The sequence below is a fragment of the Neoarius graeffei genome, chromosome 8 (assembly GCF_027579695.1).
Source record: "Neoarius graeffei isolate fNeoGra1 chromosome 8, fNeoGra1.pri, whole genome shotgun sequence".
NCBI lineage: Eukaryota > Metazoa > Chordata > Actinopteri > Siluriformes > Ariidae > Neoarius > Neoarius graeffei.
The window spans coordinates 83,445,894-83,463,109 of NC_083576.1; the positions used below are offsets into that span (position 1 = coordinate 83,445,894).

Consider the following 17,216-nt stretch of genomic DNA (forward strand, 5'->3'; position numbering starts at 1 on the left):
TTGTCAAACCCCTGATTAAAAAAACCTGACCTCAACCCCTGTCAGCTGTCCGATTATAGGCCAATATCAAACCCCCCATTTATCTCCAAGATCCTAGAAAAAGCTGTGTCACAGCAGTTATGCTCATATATCTGCACAGGAATAACATCCATGAAATATATCAGTCAGGATTTAGACCTCATCATAGCACAGAGATAGCACTGGTTAAAATAGTAAACGACTTACTGTTGGCATCTGATCAGGGCTGTGTCTCCCTGCTTGTACTGCCCGACCTTGGTGTAGCCTTTGAAACCATTGATCATTCCATTCTCCTGGACAGACTAGAAAATGTTGTGGGGGTTACGGGAACCGCCCTCTCCTGGCTCAGGTCTTATTTAACTGGTCCCTATCAGTTTGTTGATGTAAATGGTGATTTTTCTAGACATACTGAGGTGAAGTTTGGTGTTCCACAAGGTTCTGTATTAGGTCCACTGCTTTTTTCTTTATATATATGTTACTTGTGGGTGATGATATTCGTAAGCATGGTATTAGTTTCCACTGTTATGCTGATGACACACAGTTGTATGTTTCTGCAAAGCCAGATGAGAGACACAAGCTTAATAAAATTGAGGAATACGTAAAGGATATTAGACACGGGATGCTTATTAACTTCCTTCTGCTGAACTCTGACGAGAGAAGTACTTGTACTAGGACCACATGCAGGTAGAATTAGGTTTTCTGATTACACAGTAACTCTGGATGGCCTTTCTGTTTCTTCACGTGCAGCAGTAAAAGACCTCAGTGTAATCATTGACTCCAGTCTTTTGCATTTGAAACTCATATCGATAACATTACCCGGATAGCTTTCTTTCATCTCAGAAATATTGCTAAGAAATATAATGTCACTACATGATGCAGAAAAACTAGTTCATGCTTTTGTTACCTGTAAGTTGGATTATTGTAATGCATTACTGTCTGGATGTTCCAGTAAGTGTGTAAACAAGCTCCAGTTAGTTCAAAATGCAGCAGCAAGAGTCTTTACTAGAACTAGAAGATATGACCACATTATCCCTGTCTTAGCCACACTGCGTTGGCTCAAAATCAGATTTTGTGTTGATTATGAAAAATAATTGACCTTTAAAGCACTGAATGGTCTCGCACCACAGTACGTGAGTGAACTTCTGGTCCTTGATGTCAAAAAGTGCAGGCTATCTGCTGGTACCTCATATAGTGAAGGCTACATCAGGGGGCAGAGCCTTTTCTTACAAAGCCCCACAGTTATGGAACAGCCTTCCAAGAAGTGTTGAGGACTCAGACACGAGCTCAGTGTTTAAGTCTAGGCTGAAAACATATCTGTTTAGTTAAGCCTTTTGTTAATAATTTTTAATTAGGTAAAGGAGTAGATCTGGAGGGTTCTCAGGCATAAAGTGTTTTGGTAAACTGGGATGTATGGATGCTGACACACACCCCACTCTCACTTGCTCACTCAGGTTTGTTGGTGGTGTAGTGGCTGCTGCTTTATGTCCCAGGGCACCGTCATGTCTGTGTTACCTTCTGGCTCCCCCCTTTTAGTTATGCTGTCATAGTTAGTCTTGCTGGAGTCCCTGCTTGCACTCAGTGCAAAATGTATCCTGTTCTTATACATTAGGTGATATTGGGCATAGCTAACAAGCTGTGTTCCCCCACCCCTGTCTCTTCCCTCTGTCTGTCCCTCTGAGTTACTTGTCAATCCTGAGACACCAGTGGTGCTGCCCTCTTCTGCTCCTCGGACTTGCCTGATCCATCCTGATGCCCTACATCTGGCTGGAGTCTTATCTCATCACACCTGTGGAGGACGGCCATGTATGGACAGTTGAAAGTCACACTTGGAAGACGCACTGGACACTTACAGTAATACATTTATGTTTGAGGACTACAGTTGATTTGCTGACTTTAGGACTGCAGTTGTCATGAACAGTTTTGCATTCAAGTTTCCATCAATTTACAACTTCAACTTCAATTTACAACTTCAACAAAACAGACTTCATGCTAAACTATAATGAATTTCCTGGTTTCACAGTGAAACTTTGTGACTATATAGGATACAGTTATAGAAGTGAGTTATTTATAATCACACTATCTGTTATCACCCAAATGAGGAAGGGTTCCCTTTTGAGTCTGGTTCCTCTCGAGGTTTCTTCCTCATGTCATCTGAGGGAGATTTTCCTTGCCACCGTCGCCACAGGCTTGCTCATTGGGGATAAATTAGGGATAAAATTAGCTCATGTTTAAAGCCTTTAATTTTCTATAAAGCTGCTTTGTGACAATGTCTATTGTTAAAAGCACTATACAAATAAACTTGACTTGACAGTTATTTTTGTTTGTACCTGCCTGTGATTTCCTAACACATTGGTTGGCTAGATGGTTCTATTTCTCAAACGATCAACAAACAAGTAGGCTGATTTAAATCAACCATGACCAGGCAGTTACTAAGGATGCATATTCATGTAATTTTTGTATCCTGAAAGATCTCCTTCCTGGTGCACACGTCTAGTCTCAACCAGCTGCTCCATTAACATTTGTGGCAAGCTTCTTGGGCTAATATTTATACAATTCTATTGTAAATGTTCTCAAATATACAAATACTGCATAGACGTTTGGGCATCATTTCTTCCCATTGTGTTTTTGCTACTCCCAGATTGTGAAGTTTGCAAATCCTTCTTCTTTCACAAGTGTGAGCTTCACGGACCACCCCTCTTCATCCCTGATACTCCTGTTCTCATGGGAGTTCCTGACCGAGCCAGGCAAACACTTCCTCCTGGACTAGAGATTCGGAAGTCCGGTATTCCTGATGCAGGCCTGGGAGTGTTTAATAAGGGGGAGACTGTTCCAGTAGGTGCACACTTTGGACCCTACCAGGGAGAATTGGTGGACATAGAGAAAGCCATGAATAGCAGATACTCGTGGGTGGTGAGTTTGTTCTAAATGTGTTATAAAGATTTTTATCTTTTTATTTTTAAGAAACAAAATGTCACCGGGGCGGCACGGTGGTGTAGTGGTTAGCGCTGTCGCCTCACAGCAAGAAGGTCCTGGGTTCGAGCCCCGGGGCCGGCGAGGGCCTTTCTGTGTGGAGTTTGCATGTTCTCCCCGTGTCCGCGTGGGTTTCCTCCGGGTGCTCCGGTTTCCCCCACAGTCCAAAGACATGCAGGTTAGGTTAACTGGTGACTCTAAATTGACCGTAGGTGTGAATGTGAGTGTGAATGGTTGTCTGTGTCTATGTGTCAGCCCTGTGATGACCTGGCGACTTGTCCAGGGTGTACCCCGCCTTTCGCCCGTAGTCAGCTGGGATAGGCTCCAGCTTGCCTGCGACCCTGTAGAAGGATGAAGCGGCTAGAGATAATGAGATGAGATGAGAAAATGTCACCACTGGATGAATGTCACTCCCAAGAATATCCATTTCTGTTTGGCAGTGATGTGTGGAGACACTTCAGACACACTTTCAGGTCCGTCAAACTGCTGATAACTTGGTTCTGCTTGTACAGTTCACTCTAAATAATTTACATCAATTAACTGCAGGAAACCAAATGTGTGGGCTCTCACAACTCATAATCTAAAAGATTTCATGTAAATGAATAAGCTTAGCTTTTGATCTACAAAACTCTGTAAAAGGCAAAGCTTACAGAGAGCTCACAGTTACAAAATTAATGAATTAATGAAAGAGTGGGCAGCACGGTGGTGTAGTGGTTAGTGCTGTCACCTCACAGCAAGAAGGTCCGGGTTCGAGCCCCGTGGCTGACAAGGGCCTTTCTGTGCAGAGTTTGCATGTTCTCCCCGTGTCCGCATGGGTTTCCTCTGGGTGCTCCGGTTTCCCCCACAGTCCACAGACCTGCAGGTTAGGTTAACTGGTGACTCTAAATTGACCCTAGGTGTGAATGTGAGTGTGAATGGTTGTCTGTGTCTATGTGTCAGCCCTGTGATGACCTGGCGACTTGTCCAGGGTGTACCCCGCCTTTCGCCCGTAGTCAGCTGGGATAGGCTCCAGCTTGCCTGCGACCCTATAGAACAGGATAAAGCGGCTAGAGATAATGAGATGAGATGAAAGAGTGCCCTCTCAGCGTAAGTGTTCTAGTGATGAAGCTCAGCCATTGCAGAACGCTGGCAGGACAAAAAAAAAGTGCTTTACAGTACATACAAATTCACACACAAGCTCTCATAGGATACAAATCTTGTCTCGTCTTCATCCGCTTATCCGGGGCCGGGTCGCGGAGGCATAGACACCGGGTCGCGGAGGCATAGACATCTCGTCTTCGTCCGCTTAGCCGGGGCCCAGACACCTCGGCCAGCTCCGCGGGAAGAACACCGAGGCGTTCCCAGGCCAGCCGAGAGACATAGTCCCTCGGGGGGACATGCCTGGAACACCTCCCCAGGGAGGCATCCAGGAGGCATCCAAAAGAGATGCCCGAGCCACCTCAGCTGATTCCTCTCGATGTGGAGGAGCAGCGGCTCTACTCCGAGCTCCTCCCAAGTGACTGTGCTTCTCACCCTATCTCTAAGGGAGCACCCAGCCACCCTATGAAGGAAACTAATTTCGGCTGCTTGTGTCCGCGATCTTGTTCTTTCGGTAATTACCCAAAGCTCATGACCATAGGTGAGAGTCGGAACGTAGATCGACCGGTAAATCGAGAGCTTCGCCTTTTGGCTCAGCTCTTTCTTCACCACAACGGACCGGTAAAGCGACCGCATCACTGCGGAGGCTGCACCGATCCGCCTGTTGATCTCACGCTCTATCCTTCCCTCACTCTTGAACAAGATCCCGAGATACTTAAACTCCTCCACTTGAGGCAGGACTTCTCCACCAACCTGGAGAGGGCAAGCCACCCTTTTCCGGTCGAGAACCATGGCCTCGGACTTGGAGGTGCTGATTCTCATCCCAGCTGCTTCACACTCTACTGCAAACCGCCCCAGTGCATGCTGAAGGTCCTGGTTTGAAGAAGCCAACAGGACAACATCATCCGCAAAAAGCAGAGATGAAATCCTGTGGTTCCCAAACAGGATTCCTTCCGGCCCCTGGCTGCGCCTAGAAATTCTGTCCATAAAAATTATGAACAGAACTGGTGACAAAGGGCAGCCCTGCCGGAGTCCAACATGCACTGGGAACAGGTCTGACTTACTGCCGGCAATGCGAACCAGACTCCTGCTCCGTTCGTATAGGGACCGGACAGCCCTTAGCAAAGAGCCCCGAACCCTATACTCCCGAAGCACCCCCCACAGAATACCACGAGGGACATGGTCGAATGCCTTTTCCAGATCCACAAAGCACATGTAGACTGGTTGGGCAAACTCCCATGAACCCTCGAGCACCCTATGAAGGGTATAGAGCTGGTCCAGTGTTCCACGACCAGGACGAAAACCGCATCGTTCCTCCTGTATCCGAGGTTCGACTACTGGCCGAATTCTCCTCTCCAGTACCCTGGAGTAAACCTTCCCGGGGAGGCTGAGAAGTGTGATTCCCCTATAATTTGAGCACACTCTCTGGTCCCCTTTCTTAAAAAGAGGGACCACCACCCCAGTCTGCCACTCCAGAGGCACTGTCCCCAACTGCCACGCGATGTTGCAGAGGCGTGTCAGCCAAGACAGCCCCACAACATCCAGAGACTTGAGATACTCAGGGCTGATCTCATCCACCCCCGGTGCCTTGCCACCGAGGAGCTTGCAAAACCACCTCAGTGACTTCGGCTTGGGTAATGGACGAGTCCACCCCTGAGTCATCAGCCTCCGCTTCCTCAATGGAAGACGTGGGATTGAGGAGATCCTCGAAGTATTCCTTCCACTGCCTGATAATGTCCCCAGTCGAGGTCAACAGCTCCCCACCTGCACTGTAAACAGTGTTGGCAGAGTACTGCTTTCCCCTCCTGAGGCGCCGGACGGTTTGCCAGAATTTCTTCGAGGCCGACCGATAGTCCTCCTCCACGGCCTTACCGAACTCCTCCCAGTTCCAAGTTTTTGCCTCCGCAACTGCCCGAGCTACGGCACGCCTGGCCTGCAGATACCCATCAGCTGCCTCAGGAGTCCCGAAGGCCAACATGGCCCGATAGGACTCCTTCTTCAGCTTGACGGCATCCCTTACTTCCGGTGTCCACCACCGGGTTCGGGGATTGCCGCCATGACAGGCACCGGAGACCTTGCGGCCACAGCTCCGAACAGCCGCGTTGACAATGGAGGTAGAGAACATGGTCCACTCAGACTCAATGTCCCCTGCCTCCCTCAGAAGCTGGGAGAAGCTCTCCCGGAGGTGGGAGTTAAAGACCTCCCCGACAGAGTGCTCAGCCAGACGTTCCCAGCAGACCCTCACCATACGTTTGGGCCTGCCAGGTCTGTGCGGCTTCCTCCTCCGCCAGTGGATCCAACTCACCACCAGGTGGTGATCAGTTGACAGCTCAGCCCCTCTCTTCACCCGAGTGTCCAAGACATAGGGCCGGAGATCAGATGAAACGACAACAAAGTCGATCATCGACCTCCGACCTAAGGTGTCCTGGTGCCACGTGCACTTATGGACACCCCTATGCTCGAACACGGTGTTCGTTATGAACAAACCGTGACTAGCACAGAAGTCCAATAACAAAACACCACTCGGGTTCAGATCGGGGAGGCCGTTCCTCCCAATCACGCCCCTCCAGGTGTCACTGTTGTCGCCCACATGAGCGTTGAAGTCCCCCAGTAGAACAGTGGAGTCCCCAGTCTGAGCACCTCTCAGTACCTCTCCCAGGGACTCCAAGAAGGCCGGATACTCTATACTGCTATTCAGCCCATAGGCACAAAAAACAACGAGCCCTCTCCCCGATCCGAAGGCGCAGAGGCGCGACCCTCTCGTTCACTGGGGTAAACTCCAACACATGGTGGCTGAGCTGGGGAGCTATAAGCAAGCCCACACCAGCCCGCCACCACTCATCATGGGTGACTCCAGAGAAGTGGAGAGTCCAGCCCTTCTCGAAGAGCTGGGTTCCAGAGCCCAAGCTGTGCGTGGAGGTGAGCCCGACTATCTCTAGCCGGTACCTCTCAACCTCCCGCACAAGCTCAGGCTCTTTCCCCCCCAGCGAAGTGACATTCCATGTCCCAACAGCTAGCCGCTGTGTTCGGGGATCAGGTCGTCGAGGCCCCTGCCTTCGACTGCCACCCAATCCACACTGCACCAGCCCCCTACGGCTACCTCTGTGGGTGGTGGACCCACAGGAGGTTGGGCCCACGTCACCGCTTCGGGCTGAGTCCGGCTGGGCCCCGTGGGCAAAGGCCCGGCCACCAAGCGCTCATATACGAGCCCCAACCCCGGGCCTGTCTCCAGGGTGGGACCCTGGCTGTGCCATACCAGTCGACGTCACGGTCCTTGATCTATTATCCATAAGGGTTTTGGTGAACTGCTCTTGGGCTGGCCTGTCACCTAGGACCTGTCCGCCTTGGGAGACCCCAACAGGGGCGTAATGCCCCCGACAACATAGCTCCTAGGATCATTCAAGCACACAAACCCCTCCACCACAATAAGGTGGCAGTTCTAAGAGGGGTAGGATACAAATATTTTGCAAATTAAATGAATTTTCATGAATACCAAGTTTTTTGTGTCCAGCTTGAGAAATGAGGCCCAAAAGACAAATGTTTGACTCTGGATTAGTCATGTATCCAGGACCAGAGGTACAGTATACTGAACTAAAGCTCACAAATACTTACAGTAAATGGATAGTACTTATGAAAAATATTTTCTACTTGTACAAAACCTATTTCATGACAGAACTGACATTAAAGTTTGTCTGTTTAGAGGCCAAAACACAAGGGACGGATATTTATCAGAGTCTGATTGAACAGCACAGCTTTGCCATGTCAAAGACATAAAACCTTCGAGTAAAAAGTTCCTTCACCTAAATTCTGATGTAAAGTCTTGCCTGCATTTTCTTAAGGTTGCTAAATTCACCTCAGAGGTTGTCAGCTGTTCTGTGAAACTAAACATACAGTAAAGAACTTTTTAATTCTGTCTTCATAATGCTTAATATAACATTGGCATGAGCCATTATTCTCGTTCCTGTGTACGTCATTTAATTTGAAGGCATAGATTAAGTTAATGAAGAAAATATAAATGTGTAATTTTTCTACAGATATGCAGGAGCAGGCAGTGCGAAGAGTACATAGATGCCACAAGAGAAATGCATGCAAATTGGATGAGGTGAGGAATACACCAGTTGTTGGGTCTTTGCTTAGTCATTGGTTTTACAGTTCCTAATTTGTTGGAAGAACTTTTTCTTCCGGTCACTGATATCTCCCCCATGCTTTTTCTTGATCTGTAACTCTGATCTGATTTTTTTTTTTTTTTTTTACCTTTTCTGCCACTTTGCCTTATTGTTTTAGGTATGTGAATTGTGCTCGTAATGATGAAGAACAGAATCTTGTGGTGTTTCAGTATCGAGGGGGAATTCTGTATCGTTGCTGTCAACCCATTAACCCAGAACAGGAGCTCTTGGTGTGGTATGATGAGGAGTATGCCAAAGAACTAAGTCCTGTGTTTCACAAGCTCTGGAACAAAAAGTGTTCCATGAATGGTAAAGTACACCATACAAACTGCAATTCATTTCACTTTGATTGAATTATTCACTGCCTGGCCAAAAGAAAGTCATCATTACCATTAAAATAAGCAAATACTTCAGAGGCTTTGTTTCAATAATTACTGCAGTAAGTCAAACGTTTCAGCTGGCAACAGTTCTTTAAACTCTAACTGATGCAGTGAGTAGCTTCTCATTTCTTAAACAATCATGTCGGAAGACATATCCCATCGTCCAAAGTAAATATTTCAGAAGGGCCAGTTTGTTGGCCTGCATCAAGCAAAGAAAATAACTAATGAGATTGCTGACATTGGCGGCGTGGTGGTGTAGTGGTTAGCACTGTCGCCTCACAGCAAGAAGGTCCTGGGATCGAGCCCAGCGGCTGACGAGGGCCTTTCTGTGTGGAGTTTGCATGTTCTCCCCGTGTCTGCGTGGGTTCCTCCGGGTGCTCCGGTTTCCCCCACAGTCCAAAGACATGCAGGTTAGGCTAATTGGTGGCTCTAAATTGACCGTAGGTGTGAATGTGTGTGTGAATGGTTGTTTGTCTCTATGTGTCAGCCTTGTGATGACCTGGCGACTTTTCCAAGATGTACCCCCGCCTCTCGCCCATAGTCAGCTGGGATAGGCTCCAGCTTGCCTGCGACCCTGTACAGGATAATCGGCTAGAGATAGTGGATGGGTTAATAACTGTCCAACACATTATTAAAACCTGGAAGGATAGTGGTGAAGGGATCAGGACACTTTTTCCAATGACCATTTTGTCCAAAGCCTTTTTCATACACACTCTGAATTATTTTATATGTGGTTACAATATGTGCAAGAAGATTGAGATATAAACAAACCATAATTCATTTAAGGGAGTGCATTAAACAGGTTTACGATTGTGTCTCCCCATAATAAATGGAAATAAACAATTTTTTGTAAAGCAAAAGAGTGCCGTAGTACGAGCACTTTGACACGCGAGTGGTGTAAGGGGGCGTAAACAAGTAGACCCTGACCATTACAGGCTGCTCTCCGAGCTTTGAGTCCAGTGAAGCTGTTTAATTCATCATATAGCCAGTCTTAATAAGGCCAACACAGACTTGATCAGTAAAATGTTTCAATAAGTATTTTATTAATTTAAAGGAGTGCATTAAGCAGGTTTATGATTGCGTCTCCCTGTAATAAATGGAAACGTATGCCTAGTGATAGTGAGGTGACAATATGCGACAAATTGCTGTATATTTTTAAACCGATCCTAAAGAAGAATTCTCAATAGAATTTGACCGAAGCGGAAAACATTTTTGTAAAGCAAACAAGCAACCCTTACCATTACAGGCAGCTCTCCTGAGCTTTGAGTCCAGTGAAGCTGTTTAACTCATCATATAGCCAGTTTTAATAAGGCGTGCACGCAGTCTGGAGCGTGCCTGAGAGTCCTGCACGAGGAAGGAGTTTTTGTCGAATATTTCTTGAATTTTACATGAATACTTGGTAGGAACCCATCGTTTTGAACACACGCCGAGAAAGGCGAGTCTGAGGTGGTCTTTACTCACCATTAGATTTCACAACTTGCGGGTGGTTAAGCTACATCCTACGAAAATGTGTTTTGCTTTGGTCAAATTCCGTTGAGAATTCCTCCTTTTTTTTTAACAAACAAATACATGAAATATAAAGTAATTGATAGTGCGTATGAAAAAGGCTTTGGACGAAATGGTTGTTGGACGAACTGTCCTGTATCCGTGATGGACCATCAACTTTGTGGAATGAAATGATGGTCTGAAAAAATTTTGAATTACTATGACTGGAGACCACTTAAAGTCTTGGTGAGTTTGAACTGTAAAAAATCAACAGCAGAACTCATGGCCATATTTAATAGTGAAAGTAAGAGCATTTCCTCAGGGCTGAGTGGCTGTAAGAGAAGCACTTGTTAGTGAAGCAAATTGGAAGAAAAGGTTTCAGTTTGTGAGGGAGCATAAAGATGGAGCAATTGAAAAAGATCATGTGGTTTGATGAGTATAGATGGGTGCGTCAGGGTTAGAAGGGAAGTGCATGAAACAATGCACCCATCATGCATAGTGGCCAATATACAAGCCTCTGGAGGCAGTGTTATGATCTGGGTTGCTTCATTTGATCACGTCTAAGCTCAGCAACATTATGTGCCAATAAAATGAAATTAGCTGACTACCTGAATGTACCGATTGTGTGCTATAATCAAAGCTAAAGGTGATCCAGTGAAATATTACTTTCATTGGCCTTTTTTGGGGGGGTGGGGGGGTGAGCAGGCAGTGTGTTTGTAAGTGGAGGAACCTTGACAGTCAATGTTTGTCCAGATCAAGCACTGGCATCCCATCACGCATGAGGACCAACATGTATAGTCTGACAATAGCTCACATGAAGTCAGAAACTCGCACGATCCCCCCCCCCCAAAAAAAAAGCCTTTATTGTGTCACATGTACACTGAAGTACACCAAAAGTCCTCCTGTCTCCTCTTTAACCCATCTGAAGCAGTGAACCCATGCATGTGCACACAAGTGAATACACACACGTACCCAGAGCAGTGGGCAGCTGTGCTACAGCACCTGAGGAGCAGTTGGTCAAAGGCAATTCAGCCATGAATGCAGAGGGACGGGAAAGTGCTGTTGATTTTACTCCCCCCATATTTTTCTTGCCGGTTCAGGGAATCGAACCGGCGACCCCTTGGGCCCAAGGCTGCTTCTCTAACTTTTAGGCCATGGCTGCCCCAGCTATAGTCTAGATTATTCTAGGGATGAATAAATAACCTGCACCTTTTGATTAAAGCAGGTATGATTTGGTCAGAAAAGACCAAAGTTCACTCGAGTATTGTCGGGCAAGACCATCCAGTGCGCTTTAGGTCGTTACTCACACGGTAAACTATTGCTGATGATGGAAAAAGAACATCTTCCCCATGACAAATTCCACTTGACCCTGAATAAACTCAAAGCTGGTTATGTCAAAATACTGTAGATTGTATGAACATTTCATATCACTTCATGATGAGGACTATGAAAAAAATTGTGTCCTGTCTTTAAATAAAAATATTGTTTGAAAAAGAAGTGTAGCATCAGGTGAAAAAGGAATGAGAAAATTATTTACAAAAAAGAAATGCACTGTTTTCTTAAAATGATTTGTGGATGGGATCAAGAAACCTTTGTGGATAAGATGGACAGGTTTTTGCTCTTTGACAGTCTGGTTACGTTCAGGCTCATTAATCATTTTTTTGTGAACTCTCAGCCTGAAATGTCTCCTATAGCAATGTGCCAGCCCCAATGCTATGTTGATGCTGGTATGCAACACACTAGGGAATATATGGCACATTGCAGCTTGAGCCAGTCCAGATCAGTCACTTATTGTTCACTTGCTACAAATAAAACTGGCTGGTACACCATCTGAACAATTGCAGCGTGTCCCTTTTTTATACACTTGCATTTCTCTCTTAACTAAATGACTGGTCTTATCCATCTTAATTTATGTATTTATGTTGGCTTACTTCTTTAATAAATTCTCGTCTCGTCTCGTCTTCTTCCGCTTTATCCGGGACCGGGTCGCGGAGGCAGCAGTCTAAGCAGGGAAGCCCAAACTTCCCTTTCCCCAGACACCTCGGCCAGCTCCTCGGGAAGAACACCGAGGCGTTCCCAGGCCAGCCGAGAGACATAGTCCCTCCAGCGTGTCCTGGGTCTTCCCCGGGGCCTCCTCCCGGGGGGACATGCCTGGAACACCTCCCCAGGGAGGCGTCCAGGAGGCATCCGAAAAAGATGCCCGAGCCACCTCAGCTGATTCCTCTCGATGTGGAGCAGCAGCGGCTCTACTCCGAGCTCCTCCCGAGTGACTGTGCTTCTCACCCTATCTCTAAGGGAGCGCCCAGCCACCCTGCGAAGGAAACTCATTTCGGCCGCTTGTATCCGCGATCTTGTCCTTTCGGTCATTACCCAAAGCTCATGACCATAGGTGAGAGTCGGAACGTAGATCGACCGGTAAATTGAGAGCTTCGCCTTTTGGCTCAGCTCCTTCTTCACCACAACGGACCGGTAAAGCGACCGCATCACTGCGGAGGCTGCACCGATCCGCCTGTCGATCTCACGCTCCATCCTTCCCTCACTCGTGAACAAGATCCCGAGATACTTAAACTCCTCCACTTGAGGCAGAACTTCTCCACCAACCTGGAGAGGGCAAGCCACCCTTTTCCGGTCGAGAACCATGGCCTCGGACTTGGAGGTGCTGATTCTCATCCCAGCCGCTTCACACTCGACTGCAAACCGCCCCAGTGCATGCTGAAGGTCCTGGTTTGAAGAAGCCAACAGGACAACATCATCCGCAAAAAGCAGAGATGAAATCCTGTGGTTCCCAAACAGGATTCCTTCTGGCCCCTGGCTGCGCCTAGAAATTCTGTCCATAAAAATTATGAACAGAACCGGTGACAAAGGGCAGCCCTGCCGGAGTCCAACATGCACTGGGAACAGGTCTGACTTACTGCCGGCAATGCGAACCAGACTCCTGCTCCGTTCGTACAGGGACCGGACAGCCCTTAGCAAAGAGCCCCGAACCCCATACTCCCGAAGCACCCCCCACAGAATACTACGGGGGACACGGTCGAATGCCTTCTCCAGATCCACAAAGCACATGTGGACTGGTTGGGCAAACTCCCATGAACCCTCGAGCACCCTATGAAGGGTATAGAGCTGGTCCAGTGTTCCGCGACCAGGACGAAAACCGCATTGTTCCTCCTGGATCCGAGGTTCGACTATTGGTCGAATTCTCCTCTCCAGTACCCTGGAGTAAACCTTCCCTGGGAGGCTGAGAAGTGTGATTCCCCTATAATTGGGGCACACTCTCCGGTCCCCTTTCTTAAAAAGAGGGACCACCACCCCAGTCTGCCACTCCAGAGGCACTGTCCCTGACCGCCACGCGATGTTGCAGAGGCGTGTCAACCAAGACAGCCCCACAACATCCAGAGACTTGAGATACTCAGGGCGGATCTCATCCACCCCCGGTGCCTTGCCACCGAGGAGCTTGCAAACCACCTCAGTGACTTCGGCTTGGGTAATGGACGAGTCCACCTCTGAGTCATCAGCCTCAGTCTCCTCAGTGGAAGACATGACGGTGGGATTGAGGAGATCCTCAAAGTATTCCTTCCACCGCCCGACAATGTCCCCAGTCGAGGTCAACAGCTCCCCACCCGCACTGTAAACAGTGTTGGCAGAGTACTGCTTCCCCCTCCTGAGGCGCCGGACGGTTTGCCAGAATTTCTTCGAGGCCGACCGATAGTCCTTCTCCATGGCCTCCCCGAACTCCTCCCAGTTCCGAGTTTTTGCCTCCGCAACTGCCCGAGCTGCAGCACGCCTGGCCTGCCGATACCCGTCAGCTGCCTCGGGAGTCCTGGAGGTTAACATGGCCCGATAGGACTCCTCCTTCAGCTTGACGGCATCCCTTACTTCTGGTGTCCACCACCGGGTTCGGGGATTGCCGCCACGACAGGCACCGGAGACCTTGCGGCCACAGCTCCGAACAGCTGCGTCCACAATGGAGGTAGAGAACATGGTCCACTCAGACTCAATGTCCCCCGCCTCCCTCGGAAGCTGGGAAAAGCTCTCCCGGAGGTGGGAGTTAAAGACCTCCCCGACAGAGTGCTCGGCCAGATGTTCCCAGCAGACCCTCACCATACGTTTGGGCCTGCCAGGTCTGTCCAGCTTCCTCCTCCGCCAGCGGATCCAACTCACCACCAGGTGGTGATCAGTTGACAGCTCAGCCCCTCTCTTCACCCGAGTGTCCAAGACATAGGGCCGGAGATCAGATGAAACGACTACAAAGTCTATCATTGACCTCCGACCTAAGGTGTCCTGGTGCCACGTGCACTTATGGACACCCCTATGCTCGAACATGGTGTTCGTTATGGACAAACCGTGACTAGCACAGAAGTCCAATAACAAAACACCTTAATAAATTCTATTAATATGAATTGACAGTTTCACAAAATTTCACAGAATTGAATTTTATTAAATTGGTGTATGATTTAAATTAATAAGCAAATTAAACTAAATGATATATTCTGTACATAAATCAGTATGTAAAAACGCAAGCTTTTTGGCCACTCAAACCCATTGGGCTGTTCCCAGCACCTTATTGAATCTACCAGTTTTCTTCAATAGATTCTCCTTTAGCTTAGCTCTTAAATGTTGTTTTTTGTTTGGTCTCAGCACCTCAGAAGCTGGCTAAAGCTGTCGTTGAGGATTATTTGACATTGAAAAAGTTCCTTTGAGGACTGCAGAACTGCATTATTCTGATTATGTAAGATACAGGATCTGTGAGCTTCTCTAATCTGGTATGGCACATACTGACTTGTCCCACTTTACTTTGTTTTGTGCTGTTTACTTTGCTGTGCTAAACCATCTGGTGGCCAACTTGTTTTCATGGCAGGAGTTAACTTCAGAGAAGTGGTAACTGTGTGATTTGCGTCAAGTGAAGTGTCACAGATATGTTCATCCTAGAAATCACCAACAGCCCTCTGTAGTCCATGCTGGTGACCCTGAGCCTTGTGAAATTGTAGACAAAGAAATCCATTCCCAGGTCCCTTTATTCTTTGTTGCTGGTTATTTGAATTACAGATTAGTAAATCTTCATTCTTGTAGAATTTTGATTGTTTTTATTTAACCTCAGACATTCCTTTACATTGGGATAATATTACATTTTATAATCTAATTGTTCTAATCATGTTCACTTTTTGAAATTTTTGTTCTCCCAGGAGAGGAGCCATATCACTGCTCCCAGTGTGGAAAGAGTTTTACACATCAGAGTAATCTCCAACAACACCAGTGCATTCACGGAGGGGAGAAGCCATATCACTGCTCCCAGTGTGGAAAGAGTTTTACACATCAGAGTAATCTCCAACAACACCAGCGCATTCACAGAGGGGAGAAGCCATATCACTGCTCACAGTGTGGAAAGAGTTTTACTCATCAGAGTAATCTCCAACAACACCAGCGCATTCACACAGGGGAGAAGCCATATCTCTGCTCACAGTGTGGAAAGAGTTTTACTCAACATAGTGATCTTCAGCGTCACCAGCGCATTCACACAGGAGAGAAGCCATATCTCTGCTCACTGTGTGGAAAGAGTTTTACTCAAAAGAGTCATCTCCAACAACACCAGCGCGTTCACACAGGGGAGAAACCTCATTACTGCTTACAGTGTGGAAAGAGTTTTACTCATCACAGTGCTCTCCTACGACACCAGCGCATTCACACGGGAGCGAAGCCATATCAGTGCTCACAGTGTGGAAAGTTTTTCACTCAAAAGAGTCATCTTCAACTACACCAACGCATTCACACAGGAGAGAAGCCATTTCTCTGCTCACAGTGTGGAAAGAGTTTTATTCATCAGCGCTATCTCCAATTACACCAGCGAATTCACACAGGGGAGAACCCTTATCAGTGCTCACAGTGTGGAAAGAGTTTTACTCGACAGAGTCATCTTCAACTCCATCAGCGCATTCACAAAGGAGAGAGGCCCTATCACTGCTCACAGTGTGGAAAGAGTTTTATTCATCAGAGTCATCTCCAACAACACCAGCGAATTCACACAGGAGAGAAACCATATCACTGCTCACAGTGTGGAAAGAGTTTTACTCATCAGAGTGCTCTCCTACGACACCAGCGCATTCACACAGGGGAGAAGCCGTATCAGTGCTCACAGTGTGGAAAGGGTTTCATTCATCTGAATCATTTCCAAGAACACCAGAGGATTCACACAGGGGAGAAGCCTCATCACTGCTCACAATGTGGAACAAGTTTTACTCATCAGAGTGCTCTCCGACGACACCAACACATTCACACAGGAGCGAAGCCGTATCATTGCTCACAGTGTGGAAAGAATTTTACTCAAAAGATTCATCTCCAACTACACCAGCGCATTCACACAGGAGAGAAGCCGCATCACTGCTCACAATGTGGAAAGGGTTTCATTCATCTGAATCATTTCCAAGAACACCAGAGGATTCACACAGGGGAGAAGCCTCATCACTGCTCACAGTGTGGAACAAGTTTTGCTCATCAGAGTGCTCTCCGACGACACCAACACATTCACACAGGAGCGAAGCCGTATCATTGCTCACAGTGTGGAAAGAATTTTACTCAAAAGATTCATCTCCAACGGCACCAACGCATTCACACAGGAGAGAAGCCGTATCACTGCTCACAGTGTGGAAAGAGTTTTACTCGACAGACTCATCTCCAACAACACCAGCGCATTCACACAGGGGAGAAGCCATATCACTGCTCCCAGTGTGGAAAGAGTTTTACTCAACAGAGTAATCTCCGACAACACCAGCGCATTCACACAGGAGAGAAGCTTTATCATTGCTCACAGTGTGGAAAGCCTTTTACTCGACAGGATTATCTCCAAAAACATCAGCGCATTCACAAAGTACAGAAGCCTCATCACTCCTGACAGTGTGGAAAGCGTTTTACTCATTAGGGTCTTCTCTGCATTTACCTGTGCATTCACACCAGAGAAAAGTAGAATCACTGCTTACAGAGAGGCAACACATTTATTCAGTTACATTTAAGACGCACGAGTGCATGAACTCTGAGACATTGCATGGTTTCAAGTTGTCAAATTATGTTTATTACTGTTTTTCCTGGAATTAATCTATATTTTGAAAGGTATATTTAATTTTATATTTAT

The 17,216-nt window shown here is 47.2% G+C and overlaps 1 protein-coding gene across 1 annotated transcript in view; it reads left to right on the forward strand.

Annotated features, from left to right (window-relative positions):
• Positions 1-16,979, forward strand: part of LOC132890964 (zinc finger protein 271-like) — a 31,781-nt gene extending 14,802 nt beyond the window's left edge. The window contains exons 4-7 of the mRNA XM_060928376.1: positions 2,657-2,928; positions 8,100-8,167; positions 8,350-8,540; positions 15,277-16,979. Coding sequence (XP_060784359.1) covers positions 2,657-2,928; positions 8,100-8,167; positions 8,350-8,540; positions 15,277-16,979 — 2,234 coding nt within the window. The remainder of the gene's footprint in view (positions 1-2,656; positions 2,929-8,099; positions 8,168-8,349; positions 8,541-15,276) is intronic.
• Positions 16,980-17,216: the final 237 nt, after the last annotated feature.